This window comes from Podospora pseudocomata (genome assembly GCF_035222375.1).
Source record: "Podospora pseudocomata strain CBS 415.72m chromosome 1 map unlocalized CBS415.72m_1, whole genome shotgun sequence".
NCBI classification, from domain to species: Eukaryota; Fungi; Ascomycota; class Sordariomycetes; order Sordariales; family Podosporaceae; genus Podospora; species Podospora pseudocomata.
Window position 1 is genome coordinate 4077886 of NW_026946363.1, and position 18946 is coordinate 4096831.

Consider the following 18946-nt stretch of genomic DNA (forward strand, 5'->3'; position numbering starts at 1 on the left):
TGTAGCAGCTACACAGGAAAATATACAAAGCCAAGGTGGGTGTTTTCTCCACTGCGGTTTCGGTCTTCAATTTTTCGGTTGCCCCTCCTCCACCTCTTTTCCTGACCGACTTCTTATCAGATCCGTCGTCCCCGGCCAGCAATCCACAACTCTAGCCTACTCCGATCGAGACTCGCTGATGCCATTGGGGTTCTCAAGAGGGCTCCGCCGTTTCCTGCAGCGTCAACTTGGGTGCTTCCCCGTCCAATTCCTCGGCAGGTCCCCTCTGAAGTCCAATTGACTCATTGACGAATCGAGGATCCAGTTGCGGTTTAGGAGCTGCGACTAGGTTCCAGGTTGTCCCGCCCTTCACACACAACAACCACACCCGGTTGCTGCAACTTCCCCTCCGCAGATTTTCCTCCTTCCAACATACTTTTCTCCTCCTTCCCCCTTCCTCCTCCTCGACAGCCAATCCGCCTACGCTCGTCCTCCTTTTCCTCCTCTTCCTCCCGTCCTCCCTCCGAGCGTAACCCAGCTCGTTTCTCCCGCACCGCAGATCTGACATCGACCCCCCGGTTCGCGACGCATATAACACATTTTCGTATACACATTTTTCTAAGATGCTCTCCGCCACCGCCGTTGCCCTCCGGGCAGGCGCCCGTCGTACCGTTCGACGGCTGCCGGGCAAGACCCGTGCCATTCCCGTTGCTGCGTCCCTCCGTTGCCAGAGGCCATTCTCGACGTCTGCGACCCGGAAGACAGATCTGACCACAAGGGGCATGATAGTGCAGACTTTGTCGTCTGTGGGATCTAAGAGAGAGGTGCAGCAGTACTTGTCTCTGTTCACATCCGTCTCTTCCCAGCGATTCGCCGTCATCAAGGTTGGCGGTGCCATCTTGACCGACTACCTCGACGAACTGTGCTCTAGCTTGGCTTTCCTTTATACCGTCGGCCTTTACCCCGTCATTGTCCATGGCGCTGGTCCTCAGCTCAACAGTTTGCTCGAGCAGGCTGGTGTCGAGCCCCAATTCGAGGAGGGAATCCGTGTCACAGACGTCAAGACGCTCAGAGTAGCTCGCGACCTGTTCATGAGGGAGAATTTGAAACTCGTCAACAAGCTGGAGGAGAAGGGTGTGCATGCTCAGCCTCTGACCATTGGCATGTTCAGAGCCGAGTACTTGAACAAGGAGAAGTGGGGTCTGGTAGGAAAGGTTACTGGTGTCAACAAGCAGGCGATCGAGACGGCCATCAGCAACGGCTACCTGCCCATTCTTACCTCCATGGCTGAGACCGACGACGGCCAGATCCTCAACGTTAACGCCGATGTTGCCGCTGCTGAGCTTGCTCGCGCTCTCGAGCCTCTGAAGGTGGTCTACCTCTCCGAGAAGGGTGGTCTGTTTGACGCTGCTGGCCAGAAGATCTCCGCTATCAACCTCGATGAGGAATTCGACCACCTCATGTCTCAGGAGTGGGTCAAATACGGCACTCGCCTCAAGATTAAGGAGATCAAGGAGCTCCTGGACACCCTTCCACGCGCGACCAGTGTGGCCATCATCCACCCAGGTGACCTTCAGAAGGAGCTGTTCACTGATTCCGGCGCTGGCACCTTGATCCGCCGCGGCAGCAAACTCCTCTCAGCTACCAGCCTGTCCGAGTTCAAGGATCTCGATGCGCTCAAGTCGGTTTTGGTCAGGGATCGTGAGGGTCCCGACGCGAAGGAGACTGTTGACAAGTACCTTGAGTACCTGAACGAGAACGATTTCAAGGCCTACTATGACGGCGACATGAACGCTCTTGCCATTGTCCTTCCTGCCAAGGATGGTCGTCAAGCCACTCTTGCTACGCTGACCATAACCAAGTCCGGCTGGTTGACGAACGTTGCTGACAACATCTTCACTGTTCTCAAGAAGGAGCACCCTTCGCTTGTATGGACCGTGAAGGAGGACGATGAGAACCTTGGCTGGTTTTTTGACAAGGCCGACGGGAGCATCACTCGCGATGGCGACGTGATGTTCTGGTATGGCATTGACAACGGTGACGAGATCATGCGCTTGATGAAGGATTTCACCCTGAATGGTCGTGCTATGCTCGGCGATTCTAACCTTGAGTCGCGCCTGCACCGTGCTGCCAAGACCGGCTCCAAGCCGTTCGCTCAGCAAACCCGGAGTTACTCCACCCTGGCTCGCCGTCCCGTCGTCTCCGCCCCTGCCTTCGGTCTCAACACTGGGAGAGGATATGTTACCCAGACCAACCCCAACCCTCCCATTGGCAAGAAGAATGCCTCCAAGGAGGGCCCTGCGAGGGTAGCCCTCATTGGTGCTCGTGGTTACACAGGCCAGGAGCTCGTCCGCCTCCTCGACTCTCATCCCAACATGGATCTCCGCCATGTCTCGTCCCGTGAGCTTGCGGGCCAGAAGCTGGAGGGCTATAACAAGAGCGAAGTCATCTACGAGAGCTTGAGCCCCGACGATGTTCGTGACATGGAGAAGCGTGGCGACATCGACTGCTGGGTCATGGCTCTCCCCAACGGTGTTTGCAAGCCTTTTGTCGAGGCTGTCTACGAGGGCCGCAAGGGCTCCAACCACAAGAGCGTTATCGTCGATCTTTCTGCCGACTACCGCTTCGACAATTCGTGGACCTATGGTCTTCCCGAGCTCGTCCAGAGAAACAACATCGCGGATGCCACTCAGATTGCCAACCCCGGTTGCTATGCTACCGCTGCCCAGCTCGGCATTGCCCCCCTCGTTGAGCACCTTGGCGGTATGCCTCACATCTTTGGTGTTTCCGGTTACTCCGGCGCCGGTACCAAGCCTTCTCCCAAGAACGATGTCGACAACCTCACCAACAACCTCATCCCTTACAGCTTGACTGGCCACATTCACGAGCGTGAGGTCAGCAGCCAGCTCGGCGCTCAGGTTGCCTTCATTCCCCACGTCGCCGTTTGGTTCCGTGGTATCCACCACACCATCTCTATCCCCCTCAAGCAGAGCATGACCTCGCGTGACATTCGTCAGATCTACCAGGACAGATACGCTGGCGAGAAGCTCGTCAAGGTTGTTGGCGAGGCCCCTCTTGTCAAGAACATCAGCGGCAAGCACGGTGTTGAGATTGGTGGTTTCGAGGTTGACAAGACTGGGAAGCGTGTCGTTGTTTGCGCTACTATTGACAACCTTCTCAAGGGTGCCGCTACTCAGTGCTTGCGTAAGTTTATTCACTCTGGATTATCTACAGGACTCTGACGCTAACATCGTGATCAGAAAACATGAACCTTGCTCTTGGCTATGCTGAATATGAGGGCATCCCCATCATGTAAGATGCGGAAGCAAGTCTTATAAAGCATACTCGTACATATATATTTTTGCAAGCAGGTTCTGGTGTGGTTCATCAAGGGGTGCCATCCCCATCGATTGCCACTCATTGTTAGCGGGAGAAAGCTTTTCTTGGGTTTCATGTTCATGTTCATTCCGTACGGATTATACATATTTGATGCGATGGTGGTGGACACTTTGGGTTTCCTTGTTGTCTTATGGAGTTCAAGGGGAACTCGAAAAACGGTTATTCGGCTGGCATTTGAAGAAAGAAGCGGGTTTGTTTTGAACTCGGATGGTTAGTTTTTATAAAAAGCTGTATGGAGAAAAGCGTTTCTAGAGGCAGCAACAGGGGGCAGTTGTGATGATGAGCTGGGTGGAGTTGTGTCGGTTATATCCAGCGAAGCACTTGACTCAATCGGGTAGGTCAATTGCGAAGCCGGTTATCATTCGTCAATTGAGCTGATCAAGGTTTATTTACGGCCTTTGTCTCCAACATCAGAATCTGAAGGTGGCGGGTTTACTGTGTACTGTTGAAGAGGTTGCGGCGAGGTTGAATGTGCCGATTCAACGCTCTTTCCGCCAGTTGAGCTTACAAGTAGACCAGAGAAGGTGAGAAGGCACAGCAAACGCCCAGTGGCAACTCCTGCTTCCAAAGGGTAGGTGAGGTCAAGTGTGGAGACCTTTGAACACCTGATAAACCGTCCGGGTTTCCCCTTCTGCTTTGATGTTTTTCCCGCATCTTTTTGAGCCCCTCCTGTCAAAGCCTACCCCTCCATTGCTTTTCGAGTCATCTCCACCACTCAACCGGTAGCATCACGTTCTCGTCGCCAGAAGTCGGATTCCTCGGCTTATAACTTTGGCTCTTATCGTCACACTTTTTGGGAATTTTCATTCACTTCTTTGTTACAAGTCCTGAGACGAAGTCATTACTCGACTTACGTCACCAACACAGAAAACTTTCAGTAACCGTCGAGTTCCAAAACACCACAGTTCAAAATGATGGACCTCCCCATCGACCACGGCCACCTTGAGCACCTCTTGCCTGCCTCATGGAAAACCTCCATCACGGCCTGGCTGGCAGAGGACACCCCCTCCTTTGACGTCGGCGGCTTCGTTGTCGGCTCCGACCTCCGCACCGCCACCCTGTGGGGAAAATCCTCTGGCATCCTGGCAGGCGTCCCCTTCTTTAACGAGGTCTTCACCCAGTGCGGCTGCACGGTCGAGTGGCACGCCCGCGAGGGCTCCCACGTGGAGACGCACGGGGGTAAAAAGGCACTGGCTACCGTCACGGGACCTGCGCATGGGCTTTTGGAGGGCGAGCGTGTCGCTCTGAACATCCTTGCGCGGTGCTCGGGGGTTGCGACCATGAGCAGGCGGCTGCTGGTTAACCTGCGGAGCGCGGGGTACAAGGGGATTTTGGCGGGAACGAGGAAGACGACGCCGGGGTTTAGGCTGGTGGAAAAGTATGGGATGCTGGTTGGGGGGGCGGATACTCACAGGATGGATTTGAGCACAATGACGATGTTGAAGGATAATCATGTTTGGAGCCGGGGGAGTATTACGCAGGCGGTGAAGGCTGCGAAGGCGGCGGGGGGGTTTAGTTTGAAGGTGGAGGTGGAGGTACAGAGTGAGGAGGAGGCGGACGAGGCGATTAGGGCGGGGGCGGATGTGATTATGCTGGATAATTTTACCGGGGAGGGGGTGAAGGTTGCGGCGCGGAGTTTGAGGGAGAGGTGGAAGGGTGAGAGGGAGTTTTTGTTGGAGGTTTCGGGGGGGTTGACGGAGGATAATGCGGAGAGTTATATTTGCAATGGTGAGTTTTCTTTGGGTTGTGACGGGGATGGATATCTGCTAACGGCGGTGAAAAACAGATATCGATATCCTTTCCACGAGCTCGATTCATCAGGGGGTGCGCCATATTGACTTTTCGCTGAAGATTAGCGTGGAAAAAGGCCAGGGCCCCGAGGTGGCTAGCTGAATGTTAGGGGTCTCAGAGGTCTTTTCTCATCAACAGCTGTATTTCTGCACATGATTGGGTTTGTTGATTAGCGATTAGACATGTTCGTGGCTAGCAGGGGCAGGCAGATGGCCTGACGCATAACAACAGAAGTTTCTTTTTTGGTTGACAGCTCAAACTCCCTTGTTGGATGAGATATTCCGCGGAGAGGCTTCCTGCAAGGAACTTGATCAGATGCAGATGCTTGTTGCATGTGGTTGGTTTCTGCCTGGCTCTTACCGGTGGTAGTCTCCGTTTAGAAGGAAATCCAATATTGCTGGCAATACCACCCACCCTCCGGCCATGCAAAACTCCCTGCAGCAAGAATTAATTTCTTCTACTTTTCGTCCGTCCAGGCTGGAGGATGCCCGGGATCCGGGGTCTCCGACACGGCAGATACCCCTGTTCCCACGTGGCTATCCCGACGTCCCTTTTCTCTTTCCGGTAGTTATACGTTTCGGGGAGCAGTGATGCTCGGCTGCGGCACAGGAGATGGAGGGATGGCCATGAGGCAGCAGGGAATCTATGCGAGGGGGTGGGATATCCATATTCGATCATCATAGGAGAGACGGGGGTGCCTAGTTGTTGTTTTGGAGTAACCACACCCCTTATGTTGCTTTGGCGGAAGGCCATGTTTTGGATGGTCACAAGACGGAGCTGGTCGTTAGGTCTTTTGTGGGCTATCAAGTAAGTTACCTAAGGTAAAACAGATCTGGTCTGCATCAGGATGAGCTTGCATCAAGTTCCAAAGTACAAAACCGGATACGGGCATCGTTGTAAAAGAGTTCATTAGAAAGAGGCCCAAAATAGAAAAAAAATCCAGAATCTGTATTCTGAACCCCGGGTCTACCAATCTTCGTAGTCATAGTCCTCCAAGAGAATTCCCGCCATCCTCCCCAATTCCCTTGGTTTCCAATCACAGTAATTATCCTCGTGTTTGGGTGTACACCATGCCAATATCTCGTCCCTCTAATTCTCACCGATCTCCTCCGAGTAGTCTTCTATGGTGCGTTGAACTACAGCCATGACACTGTTCCACATATCCAAGCTGATTGTGTCACTTATTCTTTCATTCCGCCTCAGGTCACAGATATCGACTGAGACCTGACGAAAAAAACTCCGCCTATCATCGCCATCTCCCATCTGCTCTCGGAACAAGGTGTGGGAGACTGGATTTTGCTTTGCGTAGAGCTGGAGATGGTAGTATGCAAGCCAGAAGGTTTCGTCTGGCGTGCTCCAAGGAATCGCCTGATAGTTGAGTTTCTTGATCAGTTCTATCATAGGGCCTGGAGGGTTGTCCTTCGGTGGCGGCAAAAGATGGATGTGAGAGCACCACCGCCTGCATAATTCCAACTCGTGCCTGGTGGCCTGGAAGATATCAAGCCACGGCATCTTGATGAATTGAATAGAGACCATCTCTTCTGTGCACCATACCGTGGATGTGTGCCCCCCACAACGTCCATCACCGGACTCACCACCAGTGGCGAATAGTAGCCGTATGGTAGAAACCAAACGTCTCGCAGAAAGTCTTCCAACTTCCAACGTGCCTTGTGATAACGCTCATCTTCACAGAGTCTCTGGTTGATAACACCCTTGGAGGGCGAGGGGGTCCAATCTACGCAGTAGCCGAGTTCTGTATCCTCGTAGGGGCCGTATTCATCTGCTCTGTAAATATCAAGACACAAGTTCACATATCCCTCGGTCCTACGGCTCATCACCTTGCGGCCAGGGTCATGTTGCAGTAGGTTTAACAGCCACTCTACCATGAGGGCGGGGGTATCTATCCTCTTGTGATTCGGTCATTTCGTCGTGATTCACACTGGTAGGTAGGTGGTGATCGATAAAACGCAGCCGAAAGGGGGTGAACAGATCGGGGTGTTGAGTAGATCGAGGCGAGGTTGTCCAAGTACGTGGATTTGCAGCTTGATTGTGAGTATCGGCAGGAATTATTTGTCCAAATTCAGGATTTTGTGGGCTTCATGTAGTGGTGGCCTTGCCAAAACTTAGAGTTTTATTTGTTTCAGAGTATCCTTTTGGCCGGGGCTTGATTGTACTTGCCTAACGAGTTCCTGGACAGCAGCCAAACGGAAACGGCGATGCTCTTTTCATCAGGAAGTTGTCCGAGGAAAGAGCATCTCATGTCTGTCTCAAGATTGGAATGACTCCTCTTAACCACCTTGAGTTTGAGTTTTACTTCTTTTGCAACCCACTGACAATATTCTCGCGTGCCAGCAACCTCTGAGCCATCAAGAGATCGTATTGGCGCAACTTACACCCTCATCGTCGCTCGTTCCAAGCAGCGAGAGTCAGAAACAGCAATGCTCACACTAACCTTCTTTAGCAGCCGCAGCCCACTCAGATAGTCAGCCAGCAGCTTCCACTTGCAGAAGACTCGGGAGTCGGGTTAAGCTCCGTGGTCCTCCAGCAAGAACCGGGCCAAGCTCCGCAAAAGCACGAGACAACAAGGAAGAAATGATCTTCCCAAGCATCTACAGGGGCTTGTTTCGAATATTCCGCAACTCCTCTCCTATCATATATGATCAACCACTTTGAACGGCTCTTTTCGCTTTCGCTTTTAAACCTGGCTGCAGATGCATGGCACAGAGCTATCTCCGAGTCTTCTTCACGAATTAAGCAGGCTGAAGCCTTGTCGATTTTCTTCTTCCTTTTGAACTCTCCCACCAATTACCCCCTGTCAGCTCTTCTAATGCAAGCTGCAGCTAGCAACGCTCAGGGGCCCCTGAAACTGCAGTGCTGTATGTAAAGATAACCGACAACACCCCTCTGGGGGCTACTGATGGCTGCGAAGAACCAAAACTCGCCTGCGATTGGATCTTGAGTATGTCGCCTTCAGGACTCGAAACATGTTGTTACTGTATCTTGACTTGCACGAGATGTCGACGCAGATGGGCAATGCATGTTTCTAGTCTAGGGTACCTACGTATCTGAAGCACCATATGCTTCCTCGTCGGATGCCTGATTCGACGTTTTCATGAACGCATTCGTTCAGAAGGATGAGCCATTCGAGGTTTAGCAGCATCCCCACAGATCGCGCGCAAAAAGTCTGTATACTTCAACAAGGACGTCGCACAGTGGGCATCTCCCACCCAGGTGCCTACCAACCACACCCGGTCGCTTCTCGCATTCGCAGTCTGTACTTAACGCCCCGCAACTCCGCCCTCCTGACGAACGTCACGCTCGATCAGAGGAGGAGGAGGAGGCTCCCAATTTCCACGTGGCTAGGTTGCATTGAAGGATCATGTGCCTGGTATGTTGTCAAGATGCTTGCCTCCGGTTTATCTACCCCCTGCTTTATACATTGATGGCGTACTACGAGATGCATCTGTCAAATGTCAGTTTGTTTGACTTTTGATTTGTGGAGGTTGATGTCTCAGCTTCTGCAGCTGGGTAATTTCACATGCGGACCCCAATGGCACTTCATTTTTAAGTGCGCAGTTGATACTGGGACTGGGAGGGCTGTTGATGGTGTTTTCGACATCAGTCCTATCCCACCCCCCCTCCCTTCTTTGTTTAGTGGTCGTCGGGAAGTCCGGCAGTAGCGTAGTGGGTGAGCGGTGTGTGCGGTTGAGATCTACTACCGAGGTTTTTACAGCCTTGTCTTTGTTGTCGTCATGGGTTCCGCTTGGTACCTTATCCAGCACTTCGTTTTGAGAAAGAGAGGAAGAGAGACAAGGCGGCAGATCGGGCTGAGAGAGATGATGCAAGTACCGTTGTATGTCGCTTTTTCAGGGAAACGAGGGGGAAAATGCGGGATGTCTGGTTCGTCTCGAGGATGCGTGGTTAGGTATTCTGCGGAGACTGGAGATATGGGGGGCCTGGGGCTCGATGGGCAGACTGCCGTTGCTACACCTGGAGGAGTATCTCATCAGTATAAGAGGTGAGCTTGCCGGCTTTCCTGTCTCGTTCCGTGTCCCTCATGGAAGACAAGATTTTACCATCTATACACATTCAACACTTACCCTTGAACACATTCTTCTCTTCATCCCAGCGCCACATGCACTCATGTATGCTACCTGGCTCCTCACACCAAACAACAATGCCAACCAAACCCCCCAAGCCCACTGAATGGACCCTCCTCTACATCCAAACCACCCAGACATCTCACCAGCAAAGGCAAGACCACACCACAGACATCCAGCAGTCAAAACAAGCCTATCAAGCTGCCGCTCAAAGAAAAATACAAGAGGACATCGGCTCTCTACTGGATACACCACCATCAAAACCGCAACAGGAACAACGGCCACTCACCATTTCCCGTCGTTCTCGCCCTAGGAACTGAGCCAAACACCCCAATAGTTACACGAACTGCCCTGTCATCAAACAATCCGGGAGGGTGAGAGAGGGGTGTACTACTGGTCCGCGAGTAAGCCGGCGGCAATGGCGGCATTACACTCTTCGGCTCTCGTTCATGACGATCGTAAAAACAAGCGGTGGAGGATTGAAGTCGAGAAATGTGGAGGAGGCGGTGGCGGGAACGGATAACGGATGCGGGAACTGAGCACGAACCGGTTGGTTGGCGAGCGAGCAAAGCCCGCCCAGCGAGGCCACACTATGGCTGGGTGGTGTGGCTTCAGTAGCATTTCTGGAGGGGTGACAAACAAGAGTGGGAATTGATGAACTGGGATGAAGAGACGAATGCATAAAAGGGGTTGTTTGCTAGCGGGGTTTTCTCTTGTTTTTTTGCTATAATTAGGTGACCGATTGTTTCCTGCTGGCCAGGGAATGGGTATGGATTGGGTTTCTGTCTGGAAAGAGGAGGTTGTCATATTGGTTGGCCTGGAAGCCGGGCCTTGGGGGTGTGCGGTTAGAGGGGGTCGACAAATTGTTTATCGAATATCTGGTTGGCTGGCTGGGGCGTTGGTGACACAAACAGCACGTTTCTTTCTCCGGCGACGTTGGGGGGTCTCTTGGGTTGGCGAGCACGCGGGGCATCGATTCGGAAGACGTAGGCGAAATGATCCTAGTCTATCTTCGTTCACAGATCATGGCTTTTTTTGTAAGTTGGGTAGCAGGATGTGATTTGATAGCGTGTCTCGAACCCGGAGATGCGTGTTGGCGATGAACCGGAGAACACTCCGGTCGAGATTGTTTGCTACCTACCTCATCTATTGTTCTGGTTAATATGTGAGGTGTCATATCCCATGTAAGCAGCCCAGTCTCATCTGACAAGATCGCCGTGATACCCGTACTGGGGAAATGCAGGTGCTGTAATTTTGTTAAAGCCTGCGGCGCAAATAACCACACTTCCTCAAAGCCGTTGAAAAATGAGCCTCTTGGGTGCAGGTGAGGCAACGTTCCACATCGATCTCACTTGACTTGAGGTCGTCCAATGATACAAGGCAGAAGAAGTTGGGAAAAGGTATGCAAGCAGAGGAGGCTCTGAAAGTGCACTTCTTTTTCATCCCTCTTTGAAGAGAGAACATGAAGATGCGGAGCAGGAGCGGGAGGGCGCTCCCAGAAAGTGGGAGCAAAAGCCAACAAGTGCTCAAACCGAAGCGCAGAATCGGATGAAGAACCGGATAACGGCTGCTCGCCTGTGACGATACGCGACTGCCAACCGGAGGAGGGGATAGGAAGAGCGCCAAGTTTGTGAGAAGTGATAGGTTGGCCTCGCCGGTCTCCTCTTGTCCACATTCTCCGCAATCTCTCAGCCTTCCCCTTTTCGTCTTAACGATTGAAAGTGCAGATTGGGCTACATAAAGAGGCCAGAGACGATGAATCTGAATAGAATATAGACACCGAAGCATGGCGATGAACAGGATTTTGTCTCCTGGTTTTTGGGCATAGGGGTTCTCCAAGCCAATATTGTTGGTTGATATGACGTTGGGCATTGTTCTCGGCGGCCAGCCTCATGGGATGTTATCCGCAGAACATATAATCTCGGTTCGTCGTTGAACACCACCCCAAGTCTAGAATGTTTGAGGCGAGAGTAAATGCCTCAGTTTGACGCATGCTGCGAGCAGCTTGCCGGCTTCTTTTGACACTCGTCAAGCTCCTCCCCGTCTGCAGCAACCCCCGTGTATTTCCTTCGCCATCCAATCAGCACGTCACCGGTTTCCTGCATAAGGCTTGATGTTCTCACTCTTTCATCTTCGGGTGTTCCATGGTCTTGCTCATTCATTGTATTCTCCGCCATTCCTATCCCCAAATGTGATTCGACCGTTTCATCGCTCTTGGTTAGGTATATCCAAGTACTTCAGTGTATTGTTCGGGTACCTTTTATGATTTCACGTTGTTGATGAGCCCGACGTATGGTGGGTTCCGCATGCATCACCACACTCCGGTAGCCTCCCGTAAAAATGTGGGGGAAACAGGAGTAGAAAGGATATGCGAAACGTCACACCGCAGCGGCTGATGGCCGCCTCGAAATCTTTATGGGGTGAAAGAGATAAGAGGACCGGCCAAAAGCGATTCAAGCCTCGATTAACCGTCCCCTCTTCTCTTGTTGTTTTCAGGGGAAGAGGATATGGTTACTGAGTGCCACCGCCGTGCTTTCTCGTGAGTTATCCAAAGTTCTCACGGTTCCACATAGAACATTTTCCGACAGGCTGCTGATGATCTGAAGGGCGGTGTACATCTGTGAAAGGGGTGGTCAGCAAAGCTGCCCCTGATCTGCGAGTAAGCACGGGTGAGAACTTTGGGCAAACGTCAACTGGTCTGTCGCGCCACAACTACCCCATGGACTCCAGCAAGAATTGTTGTCTACAATGGTGACGAGTTTCCCCTCATGCCGGAGGAAAGCGAGGTTCGCCCTCTAACGCTCTGTGGGCAACGAGCCGCCCGCAAATGTCTCCGTGTCGCCTTGGGCCGCGAAGTTCTGACAACGTGACGGCAAAAGGGCAGCGCATTTCGGGTGTGATATCCGGTTTTACAACCGGCGAGGGCTTGTGATAAGAGGCTATGGCCTTCCAGGTAGAGATAACTGCTCACCAAAGAAGGGATGAACCTTGCTGGTCTCCACAGCTGTATTGTCTGAAAGGCTACGACTCACCAAGTCGATATCCATAGCTGCCCAACCCCTCCGGAAAGGCGCAGACAGCACTCTGGAAAAGCGAATAAGCCGGCTGAAGCGGCGATGGCCCCTGTTCCCTTGGTCTGCAGCGCTCCGTGCAGGACAAGTCCTGTGCCCGGGTGTGTCCGAGCCGTATAAGTGAACGGCAATATGCCATCCGGTCTGAATATGAGCCAGTCATAATTGTTCTGAAGCGACAGTCCTGATAATAGACTAGTCCAACGTGTGTCGTTCAGCGAGTGAGGGTAGATACATACCACACCGCTATTTGAGCCGCACCAACAGGACTGAAGTTGGATATCTTCTGGAGATCTCCAAGTGAAGCGCATTCTGAGGACCGACCCAGGGAAAGATAGGCGTTCAGCAAAAGACCGCATAGTTCTTTAGACCACTCCTTCAACTACCACCATCTCTCTCTGAGGCGTCATTGCATTTTCCCGAGGATTCCACACTCCAAATTCTGAGATATTGGACTCGGTGTGGTGTAAATATGTGCCTTCCCGTCGCTTGATTACAACCAGTGTAGCAAGCAAGGAAGGGGCGCCACGGTAGGCGGGACTCCGTCTTCTGGCTCACATAATCGAAACCTGTGACGTCTCAAGAAGGGTACCGTGACAGAAGCTGCACGAACACTACAGCGTAGCACTTGGAATGTGTGGTTTATAAAAGCGTAGAAGTCCGGATATTCCTTCGTCAAGAGCAGTCTTCCTACATTCACACTTCAGATCAGCGTCCCAGTATCCAAAACCAGAACAGCAGTTCAAGACCACCTTACCCAAGACACCGTACTTCAACATGACTTTGATAAAAAGCGAAGAGCAAACCACATCGTCAACCGGCCCAACAACCGCCCCTCTTTCATCCTACCCAGCCATGCTCCGTCTTGACGAGGACGAGGAGGATGCTTCGTACGGGCTTTCCTCTGAGAAAGGCCCCTCTGGCAGCTACGTTGCTGCGTACCCGGAATCTGACGACAGATTGGCGACGGGCAAGACCAACCAAGAGAATCTCAGCCATGTTGGCGCTCGCTCCATGTCGACAACGGGAACAGGGCGGGATGATGCCGCTAGTCGGACAGAACTGGACAAAGAGACGAAGAAAATCAAGGACACGTGCTTGGTTTCAGTTCGAGATGAACTAGGCCGAAGTTTGACTTGGTACGTCACAGGCCAACTACCAGTCCTGAAAGGTTGGGCTTTATGCTAACAGAAGGTTTTCGTTTCGGAAGCCGTCATAGTGATAGCACTTTTTGGTGCGAGCGGTGCGCCATCAAGGTCAACAGCAATCCAGGGTCGTCCACTCCTCGTGCAATTCCCGAGACCAAGGTGCTCGAGATTCATTTACGAAAGAATCAGCAGTCGGAAAGGGTAGTGCTGAAGAAACCGAGGACAGTGGTGAATTTACCAGAGAGTGTAGAGGGAGTGCCGAGTTCAACACAGAAGTAGGCTGGAACGCGACAGAATAGGTTGGACAAACAGGTCTCGTTATGGTTGAATTCTTTCGTGGTGCGAAATCTGGTTGTCGCATCCCGGTACAGCCCAACGCCAAAAATATCCAATATTATGCATACCAAGAGGCAGCGTGACTTGCCGGAAAAGACGCTCTCTCCGATCTCTGGTTGCTTCTCGAATCGAGTGATGAGTTCATTTGCTGCATATTGCCGAACAACTCCCCCGCACGCACCAAGTCTCCTGTCGAACATGTGGCGTGCGCCTCTACCAATCTTCTATTTGCATGACGGATGAAACGGGACGGTGGCATATGTCCAGGTTCAAGATCTACACTGCTGCTTTCCCCATCGAAGCAACGCAACCATCAATGAAGACACCCAGACTGACGGTAGATTTCATCAGTGGTTGAAGTGCGGGAAGCCTGAGAGCTCACAAGTGCAACTTAGATGGGTCGCCATGCCTTGATATCTGCCGCTTCGATGAAACAACGAGGTGAGGTGGTGGGGGCGTGCTGCAAGCGGACCATTTCGTCGAGAATTTCTTCAGCATCTGAACAAAACTTGCGGGTGATAGACTCGGCAGAAATATTGGCGTTTTATTGGCGGTAGTCCGGATTGGAATGGTCATGGAGGGTGCCCGGTCGACATCTGCCAATATGAATACCAGACCTCGCTCTTGGACAAATCCGCTGCCCCTTCTCCTGTGTATTCAGACATATTGTCGAGTTTTTCGACCAACTGAACCACCAGTGTTTATCTATAACCCAATTCAGGACTCCCTGGACGGATTGCCCGAACCAGCACCGATGTGGAACCAGCATGATTGGTTTCCTTCACGATGGACTATCGCTCGCTCTCCAGAAGTTCCCGCACACCCAATAGGGCTTCCACAGCAAGTTATCCGTCACCGCCTGTTCCAAAAGTTGCCCGACTGGTCGACAACATGTACCCTAGGGTCTTCTTGTGTGTCCGGCTGCCACGTGATGGATGGTGTGAGAGTTGGTGATTGTTTCCTGGATACTTGGGGGCCTTCTCGGAACATGGCTAGAACATGAGCTGGGCTGGCCAGTGGGTAGTTGAGGTGAGATGGCCGTGTTGGATGCTGTCGGTGTGTACAGGTATGCCAATCGCTGTCGAGGGTAGCTCCCTGCCCAACCCTAGGTAGTTTGTCATCACTTCCGCTCCTGCGAGAGTGTCTTGCCCCGAGCCTTACTTGCCTAGAACACGTGTAATGACATGAACCGCAGTATACCAGTTTCTTTTTTTCCGTCGTCAGTGACCAGACGACAAGCTCCACGACAACCCCTTTATAGCCCAACCGTTTACCCTTTCCATGAGGCTGTGGATTTCGGAAAACAAAAGTCTTGACACCACCGGACCTTTTTCTGACTTTTGTCCCTATCTCCATCTAAATGATAACCCTGCCACAAGATGGCCGATCCTGCTCAATGCAACCCCGAGGCGCAATGTTGCCTGACTGATGGCGCAGACCACCAAGGAGGTGATGTGAACCCACACCACCTACACGACACACCTGCGGATGTCGACTCCATTGACGAACAAACCACAACCACATCGACCTCTGGCGACGGTGAAGAGGTCCACGGCAATTGTGTCAGCCCTGATGACCCACCGCCACCTCTAGAATCATCCGGCAACTCTGCTTCCGTGGCTGGCATTGCCTCCAGGCTTAATCTCTCTAGCCATGCGGCAAGCTCGTCTGGTCGAGCTTGGTCCATTTCCTCCAGGTAAGCGCGCTACTGGCCATGGTGATGGATGACATGATGAATGCTGATTGTCCTTTAGATTGACGCTGTCTGACAACGGGGACGACAGCGCTGTTGGTGATCACGGTACCGGCATCGTGATGTCGTTCCTGGACAGCGACAGAGAGAATCTACCTTCCCGATTTCTAAACCCGGCCTATGAGAGGACCACCGGAGAGAGTCAAAACCGAGTTGCGATCTTGTTGGCCGATGATGTTGCGGTACCCGGAATCATTCCACCACCGTACCTGTACCCGGCCGAGATCGCGCTGGAGGATCTGCTTTGACGAGGGCATGCCTGAGTGGGATTCAGAGATGTATGGAGATGTGCGTTGTCGTTGGCGGAAACAATGGGACGATGTACGGAGAGCAGAAGACGAGCGAGAAGACCAGACACCAGCAGCTTCGATGCGCAGACAGATAAGCCACCAGTGGGGTACGGGCCTTCCTCCTCCGTCAAGCAGATTATGTCCGGAGGCAGGAGTATATGGTAATAATTGGAATTCGAATTGGGCTTCCGGGGGCAAGAAGTTTGAAAAATTTCAAAAAGCATGTCGCCACTGCAGACCGCTTGTTCTAGGATGTTCCCTAACCCACGCAATCTTCAACACTACTGCCCCTTTGTTGCTTTTTCCTAGACCGCATACTTCTTTCAGCTTGTATGGATGCCATCAAGAGCAACATAAACCATCCGACATGGCGATCCCCTCAACAAGTGCCAACATCATGGAGAGATGTCAGCCAGCTGACCAGTGCTTACGCCATCTACAGTCTTATATCGGAGACCTCCGGCATAATGATTGGGCCACGGTGACAAATCACCGTCCGACAACCAAACCTCCATATGTTTGAGCCAGTCGGACGGCAACCTACATTGAACCCCGCCCCAGTGACCAGGAAACGTTATAGGGTATCCCGTCCCGCCGACCCAATCGTGTACGTTCCTGCGTGCTCCTCCTGTTCTCTGCATGAGCCCTCGAGCTGATGGTCATTATGCGATGAATTGCTTGGCAGAATTCGACATGATAGGGTATACTTAATCACCGACGTCCAACTCCACCAACCGGCCTTTTCATACGACAAAGGCGCTGAAACAGAGCTATATATGGGTCCCACAAGGGACGTTCCCGGCTCCGTTAGCCGGTCTCCGCCCGGGAGCAACCGAATTGAGATCGCCGTACGTTAATCGCTGGTAATCGCCCTAAAACCCCAGTCCCGACGACCCCTGGTGAAGATCATCAGCTTGGCAAACCGGGGAGGAATCCCCCAAGTGGAGAGCGGAGCACAGATGCAAGAGGATGCGTTGTGGGCACTCGGCCGGTGGTCCAAATGCATTTATGCGGTCTGTGAGGTAGTGCTTCATGCGTTGACACAACTTTCCAGATCCCCATCGAGACACGAAGACTGTTCTAGGTGTCCAGTGATACCAACAAGGCCTCAAAGAAGCAGCTTTGCTGACACCAGTACCGACTTCGCTTTCAAAGATGGCTCCAGCTTCCCTTGGGCTTAGTGACCTCTACCATCGCCTGGCAAACTACCAACAATGCGAAGCCCAGGATGATAATCACCAACGTTACCAAGTTTTGTGACAGGTTCTGGACAACATAGGAACCTTGCAGCCTACCTGAGAAGCAAGACAATGATCTGCTTCGTAGCCCAGAGCTGTTTTCGGTCTCGTGCTGAAGGGATGTGGTCCCTGCGCTTCATATCATTGCCTTCGCCTGTATGTCTGGATGCAAACTGACTAGCCCGCGAAACCGATGCATGGGATGGGAACGCCGATGATAGCCTGACGGGCGGGATCTCTGTTGTTTGCGAAGTTTGTGAGGTGAACCCAACGGCAGGGAAGAGCGAGGAAAAAATGCTTACCAAAGTCTTTAGTTGCCAGTACATCAATGCTTCTGACCTTGCTCACCCTTTGAACTCTGAGATTTTGACCTGAATCCTGGGCTTCGAATTTCTGCCATGGACTCGATGAACAACCCTGCTTAATACCCGCTTCATGGACAACAGCCGGGTGACGATATCGATACACGAAGTCATGATACTTTGACCGCGCCCAGCCCTTTTAACAACCTCCTTCCCGGATCCATGGAACAAGAGGCCTATGGCTTGCCCGAAGTCGAATTCTCAGCACCCCCCTGGAGGGGATACCAGGAGCCTTATGGCTTGGACAACGATATTATCGAGGCACAGCCACTAGTCGTTACCGACCCTTGGCACCCCAGATATGCTTACCCCATATTCATGCGAACCATCGATGCAAATCAGCCAGGAACCGGCTCATTTTTTGTCACCTGCCTCTAGTAATCCCGAAATTGCACAGCATCAGTCCCTTGAACAGGACCAAGATCAAGTGCTTCGATGGAAGCCACCGTCGACCCCCTGTTCGCCAGCGAGGAAGAAGAACAGCGTCTCGCGAACCCTTAGTCCGTCGTCGCCTCCAGAAGCAACCCCCGCCGAAACACAAGACCAGCTAGAGAAAGCCCAGGCTCGCCGCCGCAAAATCAAGTCTCAATCAAGACTGAAGGCAAAAACAACTTGGCAAAATCTTGTGTCGGAATCCGCTGCCTTACAGAATCAGAATGCAGACCTTGCTGCCCAGTTGAGGTCGCTGGGGGAGCAGATTCTTGGGTTGAGGAACCAACTGTTGGTTCATGCGCACTGTGATGGGAGCATCGCCGAGTGTTTAACGCAAACTGCTGACAAGATGTGAGTTAAATGATCTTTTCTTAGACTATGGCCGGAGCTGCTCGAGATACTAACTTGAACGTGAACGTATGTAGAGTTGCAACGGCTGAACAGCAATTTCAGCACAGCAGGAGTTGTCAAACTTGTTCCGTCCCTACTGTATCGGCGGAGACGACCGCAGCGTTTGTTGCTAACGAGGAGGAAGCTTATCAGGACGAAGCTTGACGACCTTTTCGACGAAGCACGAGATTGCGATGATTTGGGGATATGTTTCCACCTCAATAATATACGAGGCGTTGGTTAGGGGTAGGTGTGCTGGAAAGCTGGCTGCTAGGTCCAAAAAAATGATACCCCCGAAAGCGATTGGAATGATAAAATGGGTGTTTTTGGGAAGCATGTTGAAGGCTTTTCTCGGGATTGTTTGCTTTTTGTTAGGGGTTCTTCGGTATAACACGCTTTGTTTGGGTTTTTCTCATTGGCTGTGAGCGCTTCGACGGCTCGAGTCTTGCGCTGGGTCTTTCAAGATGATAAAACTTCTATAAACTCATGCAAAAATTTCTCGGACCACAGATTAATCATAACCTGAGGCATCTGCTCCGTTTGAAGGTGATATCCAATACATGATGGTATCACCAAGGCAGAAGAGGCCGCCAAGGTATTTACAGCTGTGCAGCCCTGCAAAATGGCGGATTTCAAGTGGCTATTTAGCGCCTCGGT

At 52.1% G+C, this 18946-nt stretch overlaps 5 protein-coding genes across 5 annotated transcripts; all 5 read left to right on the forward strand.

Moving 5' to 3' along the window:
* Positions 1–81: 81 nt before the first annotated feature.
* Positions 82–3295, forward strand: ARG6 (Protein arg-6, mitochondrial; the record flags this gene model as incomplete). Its single annotated transcript, XM_062885881.1, has 2 exons — positions 82–3183; positions 3240–3295. Exons 1-2 carry the CDS (start codon positions 603–605, stop codon positions 3293–3295), a joined length of 2637 nt encoding a protein of 878 aa, XP_062748895.1. The 5' UTR covers positions 82–602.
* A 994-nt stretch (positions 3296–4289) lies between these two features.
* Positions 4290–5968, forward strand: BNA6 (nicotinate-nucleotide diphosphorylase (carboxylating); the record flags this gene model as incomplete). Its single annotated transcript, XM_062885882.1, has 2 exons — positions 4290–5106; positions 5165–5968. The coding sequence occupies 2 exons, from the start codon at positions 4290–4292 to the stop codon at positions 5269–5271; spliced, it is 924 nt and encodes a 307-aa protein (XP_062748896.1). The 3' UTR covers positions 5272–5968.
* Positions 5969–13028: 7060 nt separating this feature from the next.
* On the forward strand, positions 13029–13780 carry QC762_114650 (uncharacterized protein). Its single transcript, XM_062885883.1, has 2 exons — positions 13029–13479; positions 13551–13780. The coding sequence occupies exons 1-2, from the start codon at positions 13118–13120 to the stop codon at positions 13765–13767; spliced, it is 579 nt and encodes a 192-aa protein (XP_062748897.1). The 5' UTR covers positions 13029–13117; the 3' UTR covers positions 13768–13780.
* Positions 13781–13795: 15 nt separating this feature from the next.
* Positions 13796–15825, forward strand: QC762_0013710 (uncharacterized protein; the record flags this gene model as incomplete). Its single annotated transcript, XM_062882973.1, has 2 exons — positions 13796–15520; positions 15579–15825. Exons 1-2 carry the CDS (start codon positions 15204–15206, stop codon positions 15823–15825), a joined length of 564 nt encoding a protein of 187 aa, XP_062748898.1. The 5' UTR covers positions 13796–15203.
* Positions 15826–17768: 1943 nt separating this feature from the next.
* Positions 17769–18816, forward strand: QC762_114657 (uncharacterized protein; the record flags this gene model as incomplete). Its single annotated transcript, XM_062885884.1, has 2 exons — positions 17769–18250; positions 18325–18816. The coding sequence occupies 2 exons, from the start codon at positions 17769–17771 to the stop codon at positions 18452–18454; spliced, it is 612 nt and encodes a 203-aa protein (XP_062748899.1). The 3' UTR covers positions 18455–18816.
* Between the last annotated feature and the right edge of the window lie 130 nt (positions 18817–18946).